Source organism: Lolium rigidum, chromosome 2 (genome assembly GCF_022539505.1).
Source record: "Lolium rigidum isolate FL_2022 chromosome 2, APGP_CSIRO_Lrig_0.1, whole genome shotgun sequence".
Lineage (NCBI taxonomy): Eukaryota > Viridiplantae > Streptophyta > Magnoliopsida > Poales > Poaceae > Lolium > Lolium rigidum.
The window spans coordinates 98,061,345-98,068,230 of record NC_061509.1 but is presented as its reverse complement, the minus strand read 5'-3'; the positions used below and the strand labels follow the sequence as shown (position 1 = coordinate 98,068,230).

General features: G+C 43.8%; 1 protein-coding gene across 1 annotated transcript; it reads right to left on the bottom strand.

Annotated features, from left to right (window-relative positions):
• Positions 1–316: 316 nt before the first annotated feature.
• On the bottom strand, positions 317–6,545 carry LOC124692117 (phosphoenolpyruvate carboxylase 1). Its single transcript, XM_047225421.1, has 10 exons — positions 6,330–6,545; positions 5,850–6,241; positions 5,674–5,758; positions 5,325–5,547; positions 4,902–5,005; positions 4,729–4,816; positions 3,875–4,029; positions 2,717–3,715; positions 1,693–2,079; positions 317–805 (listed from the first exon to the last, which is right to left on the bottom strand). Exons 1-10 carry the CDS (start codon positions 6,510–6,512, stop codon positions 509–511), a joined length of 2,913 nt encoding a protein of 970 aa, XP_047081377.1. The 5' UTR covers positions 6,513–6,545; the 3' UTR covers positions 317–508.
• Between the last annotated feature and the right edge of the window lie 341 nt (positions 6,546–6,886).

Genomic DNA, 6,886 nt, shown 5'->3' with positions numbered 1-6,886 from the left:
AAAATGAACTAGAGATTAGCTCCTTAAACAAAAGAGGTCCCTACAACAAGCCAGCAAGGAGCTATACAAATAAAAGAGCTAAGCAAAATTTTGCACACCCAAGCCTTCATGCTAGCATAAGACTTCATGTAGCTTTGTGTAGAAGTAGACTTAGAAAAAATTGACAGATGGAGTATATCTTATGGACGGTGAGGTTGAATGGTCACTAGACAAGAAATGCAAACAGTAAATATCAGAACAAACATTAAAAAACAGTGGATCAGCTACCGATATACTACTCCATATCACTATTACGATGCCAGAGACAAGCAAATTATTAGATACACAGAATATTATTGTTCCATATTTTATTTAGATCAGGCTTCAACAGCCTTGACATTAAGATCAAGTACATACATAAACAAAAGGCATGTAAGTGGCCAAATGCCTCCAGGGTTCACTAGCATTGGCGAACACACATATTCACGCCCATCTGACGGATGACAGTTATTCCAATAGGCAAACTGGCCTAGCCTGTGTTCTGCATTCCAGCAGCAATACCCTTCATGGTAAGGATGAGGGTGTCCTCCAGGCCTGGGGCGTACTCGCTCCCACGGTTCAGCTGCACCAGCTCAGCGGGCTCCTTCTCATCAGCGAACTCCTTCGACAGGGGTGCCTGCTGCGGTGTCACCTCGAAGCTAGGGTCTCTTATCCGCTTCAGGGTGTAGGCTTGGCAAACATTCAATGTTGTGATGTATGACTCACGCAACCGCAGACGCTGCTTCAGGTAAGGATCCCCTTCAAGAACGTCCTTGTGGCCAGCAACCTTCAGAGAATGATAGTGGTTAGAATTTGGTATTTAAGATTGGTAGTCACTTATTCCTGATGTCTGATGTGCCCTCTTATTCAGAACAAATAACCAACTACCAGTTTTTTACTTAATTATTCAGAACAGATGGTTGTAGGTAGAGATTGATAGTGGTTAGAATTTGGTATATGTTAAGATTGGTAGTTATTTATTCCTGATGTATGATGTGCCCTCTTATTCAGAACAAATAATCAACGAGTACTAGTTATTTCCCAATTGTTCAGAACAGATGGTTGTAGGTCAAATAAATTGAAAACATTTTTAAATAAACCATTCAGCTTCTCATTTTATCTACCTCTGAAAATTGTACTCCCTCCATTCACTATTATAAGATGTTTTAGGTTTTTTCAAAATGCATTGTATCTAGACCAGTTTCAGTGTATAGGTTCACTATGTTTGGTCTGTATCTAGTCAATATTGAAATATCTAAAACATCTTATAATAGTGAACGGAGGGAGAAAGAATTCAACTAACCATGTAAAGTCTTAATGCTGAACTGTTCCTACACATATAGAGTAATCTGAAATGCGAGCAAAACTAAACAAATAAACGCAATCTACTCTCTCAGTGTCACAATGCATGCCTTTTCAGCCTCCAAGGTTACTTTTGAACATCAGTGTTTATGAAAGATAGTTTCTTCAAAGAAACCTAAGTAGATGTACCCAGTGTTCCTATATTGATCGTCAAAGCTTATGATTTTTGACTAGCGGAGACTCTAGATGTTACGTATTGTGGCACAGAGAAAGAATTTCAATATTTTAGTATCTTACCTGAAGGATTAACTGCGGACTCAAACAAAACGTATGGTGACACACCGACAGTATTGAGATATATTAGCACTTTACCTGAAGGAGTAACTGTTTCGTCTCTTCAAAGTTGTTTCTCAGCTGCTCCCCAAAGGGCTGCAGATCTTCAGACACAAGCAATTTGTCATATAAAGCAGCAATTCCTGGATCTCCCTTGGCAAAAACCATCTCAAGCAAGTCAAGGGTGACCCTAAAGAATGGCCACTCATTGTACATTTCTTTCAGAGTATGGATATTCCTGATGTCCTTCTGCATGATATGTTTGAACGCTGCACCAAATCCAAGCCATACAGGAAGATGAAACCTTGTCTGTGTCCAAGCAAAGATCCATGGAATTGCACGGAGCGATTCTATGCCTCCACTAGGCTTTCTCTTTGATGGCCGGCTACCAATATTCATCCGACCATATTCAGTCTCAGGTGTTGCCTGAAACAGCAGATGGAAGTTAGTACATATAAGGTGTTCTTGTTCTCCACCAAGTTATAGGCCAGCTCAAAATAACATAGCCTACAAACCTTTGCCTGCAGCTTTGTAACAACTAACAACCAGCGACGTACTTCATGCCAATGTTAAGTGCAAAGTACTTAATAATACTCCCTCCGTTCCTTGATATAAACCATATAGTTTTTTGATAAAAAATCCGAAATATAGGCTGTATTAGAATTTTTCTCAGTATTACCCCTGGCTACCTTGCCGCATGGGATTGCTACAATTAAGGCACATCGTGCAAATCCCAGTAATTTAGGAATAGGTGCGTTCAATTGTTTTGGCTAGCTAGCTTACCTTATTAGTCTTATTTCCTTCTCTCTCACATAGCCTGATCCGTGGGGAGAGTTAAGGAGAGAGAGATTTGTGGGATTTGTTGGGTACAATTTGGGGAGTAAGGATGGAGAGGATCCATACTTTCCTAATATTCATCTACTATCACGTTGTTCCCCTAAGGGTAATTAGGTCCAAAACCAACGAAAATAAGCATCTTAGACCATGCGTTAATTCTCGTGCGGAAAAACTATACGGTCTATAATAAGGAACGGAGGGAGTATTGGATAAAGGTTTAACTTACCGAGCGGAAGTATTCGACAAAGCGTGGTTCTTGGAAGACAATTGATCGATATTCTTTTGTTGCCACTACAGCCATCTCATCCATTATAGCACGCCATTCTGGCTTGGGTGAAATTGGAGGATGCATTCCATGCTCAAGAGTAGCTGCAGTGAAACGTTGCAGAGTTCTGAAGCACAAGTGTTCCTCTCCAAATGAGTGCTCTATGACCTCGCCTTGAACTGTTACACGAAGTGATCCTTGTATCGTGTCTGGTGGTTGAGATAATATAGCAAGATGACTGGGACCACCTCCTCTGCCAACCGTTCCACCTCTTCCATGAAACATTGTTAACTTTACTCCGTATTGCTTTGCCACCTTTATGAGGTCTTCTTGTGCTTTATACATTTGCCACGCTGCAGAGAGACGCCCAGCGTCCTTCCCAGAGTCTGAGTATCCAATCATGACCTCCTGCTTGCCATTGATTCTATTCATGTACCAGTCTATTGAAAATAGTCGTGCAACAGATGCTGGAGCTGCTTCAAGATCTGCAAGCTTTTCAAATAGTGGAACAACTCTCAATGGCTTCTTTATATGGCACTCCCGCTGCAAAAGCTCAACAGCAAGCACATCAGATGGGGCAGTTGCCATTGAGATGATATAAGCACCAAAACAATCTGCTGGGAGCTCTGCAAGGACATGAAATGTGCTTAAAACATCAGCAACTTCTTCAGTCTGAGGAAGATCTGAACCGAACAATGGGCGTTTGCCCCTTAGTTCAGACAACAGCCACTCCTGGCGTTTCTCCTCAGACCATTCAGCATAGGATCCGATCCCAAGATGTGTCGTTATAGCATCAAGGACATCAGTGTGTCGATCAGATTCCTGCCTGATATCAAGTTTCACAAGAGCAAGCCCGAAAGTTGATACTTGACGCAAGAAATCAAGAAGGCTTCCATCAGCTATAGCTTTGTCACCACAGGAAGATAAGGATCTGTAGCACAGCTCAAGAGGTTCCAGAAACTGCAACATAGGAGGATAGTTAGACAACTAATGACAGTACATTCAAGAAGTCTCCATCATAATAAGAGCTCAATTCAGACTTTGTAGTGTGTTGCCTGTGTTTGGCTTTATATATAAAGCCTGGGCTGAGGCCTTCTGTTTAAAGTAATAAGAGCTCACCAGTTCAACATTAGTAAAAGTTGACTCTTCTGGAATGTCTGAAATTCCAGTTGTCAATATGTGGCGAGAGCGTTCACGTGTATAGTACAGTTTATCCCTGACATCGCCAAGTATGACACGATAAGGTTCATTTGGAGGAACTTGCTTCCAGAACTCTGCAGCAATTACATTTTCTTAGTAATAGGCAGATTCAACAAGAAAATCATTATTCTCAAGAAAGGGAGTAAAATCAAGCGATTTACACAACTACAAATGATTTTTGGTGCCAAAGCTGCTGAAAGAAAAGGACTAATCAAACAGACATAAATAACCATGATTAATGTTCTTAATGAGAACTTACACATCCTCACTAATGAAAATTACCACCAATCTATCTAAAATAAAATAATATCAACACTTTAATCTCGCCGACCAATGTAAAACAGTTCTAAAATCAGATTGTTGTGCCTGTACCATAAGATTCTAGCAATTTTGACCCAGCAGATGCACTTATCAAACTATCTGGCCAACTAAACTTCAATGACAGCATCCACATCATATAGTAAACTATAAATAGCAATAAGCATGCACATTAATATGTGCAAAACCACTAACGCATATGATTTTAATGTGAATTTAACATGGTCTTACAGTTAAGAATATGTGGTTAGGCTTATAAAACAGGGATTAACACTGAAACCAGAAGCTGCACAAAATTTCTCAGGGAAGACTTTGGATTTGAATGATTACTTCATGAGTCAAAGGCAAAGTGCTAACAGAAATATCCTCAAGTTTTTCCTTTAGAACGATAAGCTGGTCAACAAGTATGCGAATTCATCCAAAATTACTCATTCCAAGAATTATATTCATGTTACCTATGTAATGCTTTGCAGATTTTTTTGAGGACAGATGTACTTCATCTGCACGGACCCTAAGTTCATCACTGCAGCGCCACATAGAGAGCTAGAAAAACATCTTATGTTGTTAATATTTCAAAATTAATATTGCAGGTACCTATAAGGATGTAAAAGTACTGCTTCTACAATACCTCAAACATCAGATCTTCTATCTGAGAGAAGTACAAGTTAGCAGCCATCATCCTTGCTAACAAGCAAACATCGCGTGTAACCTCTGGTGTAACTCTTGGATTTCCTACAAAAGAGACATTTTATAGAAGGACTCTCCAATTATTGCTTGGACAGGAAAACATACTCTGGTTCAACCATAAATATTACAGCCAATAACTCTAATTTACGAGAAAATAAAAGAAAAGTTAACTTAAAATATAAAGAATAGATAACATAGCAATTGGTAGCAGAACATACAACAGTGTTATTTAGAGGACAATGAATCAATCTTCATCCACGTGCACCACTAAGAAGTCTAGTATGTGCGACAGAAACTCTTCAGAGAATCATTATTTCAGTTTCTACAATATTATTGATCTTATAAAGTGGGTAGGAGAAAGTACCATCACGGTCACCACCCATCCAGGAGGAGAACTGAATGAGAGGAGCATTGTAAGGAAGCCGCTCATTGATACCAATATTTTTCAGAGCAGTGTCAATACGGCGCAAGAATTTTGGTACACCCTTCCATATAGTTTCATGGAAGTAACTCATCCCAGCACGCATTTCATCCTGGGGAGTGGGAGGTGTCCTGCGGATTTCATCAGTTCGGAAGGCAGCTTGAATCTGTGAAATGTGTCAGGCAATAAATCAGAGGAAAAAACATGATGGTCGTGGTGTACAACTTGCTATACTGAACCGTCTCGACATAATAATAATTGCATCTCACGGTGACACTCTCTTGTTAATTACCTCCCTCTGCAGAGCCTCATCGAGCTCTTGCTTGTCATCAGCAGTGATGTCCTTGGCATACAACTGCTTGAGGCAATCCCGGATCCTGCACAGCAAGTCAACCACAAACATTCAGCGCCTCCACGCAAGCGAAATCATCAGCAGGATGAGAAAACCGTTGTTGGCCATGACCGCACCTGCCGTGCTTCTGGAGCAGGGACCTCCTGACGGACTGCGTGGGGTGGGCGGTGAAGACGAGGTCGACCGTCTGGTTCTTGAGCGCATCGAACACCTCCTCGCGGGACTTGCCGAGGTCGGAGACGAGGCGCTTGAGCGTCTCCTCTATGTCGGACTCGGTGGGCGCCGACGCCTCGTCGCCGAAGTCCCCGCGCTTGAGCTTGGTCCGGCGGCGGTTGGCGATCTGCACCTCCTCGGCGAGGTTGGCGAGGTTGAGCATGTGCGAGAAGGAGCTGGAGATGACGATGGAGTCGGCGGGGGAGAGGCTGGTGAGCTTGGCCCCGAGCTCGGCGATCCGGGCCTCGTCGCGGTCCGTCTCGTACTCCGCCGAGAGCTCGTAGCACTCCTGCACCTGCAGAGCAGAAGAAGCGGACCAGACAGCGCGTGTGAGCACGCCGTCGAACAGGTGGTGTGCGGATCTGGGAAGCGGACGGGCGTACGAATTCGCGGAGGTGGGGGCCGTGGAGGTCCTGGAGGATGTCGAGGAAGCGGTCGACGAGGAGGGCGTCGTACTCGACGAGCTTGTCGTCCTCGGAGACCTTGCCGGGGACGAGGAGCCGCAGCTGCGCGTCGATCGACTGGTGCCGCTCCATTACGGCCTTCCCCGAGGGCGGCGCCGCCATCGCTAGCTGCGCACGCGCGCGCGCTCCTGCGCGCTAAACCCAGGCGGATCCCCCCACCAGACGGGGGGAGTCGGCGGGGTGACGGCTAGGCTGTAGCGGATGCGTGCTGGAGCGTGGTGGCGGCGGCGGTGGAGTCTCGTCGGCGTGAGATGGGGCGGGATTATAGTGAGGCGGAGATCGGAGCTGGAGTGTCTTATTTATGGAAGCGCGATGACGAGATTGGTAGGGACCGCGGAGGGATCAATTCGATTTGATGAGTTTATGTTTGGGGAATCTGGTAGTTTTTGCGAACGGCCGCCTGTAGAATTCTGGATTTGCAAGACGGGTTTATGTGTAATGTGATTTTTGAATTATCTCGTCCAACATTCGTCGAA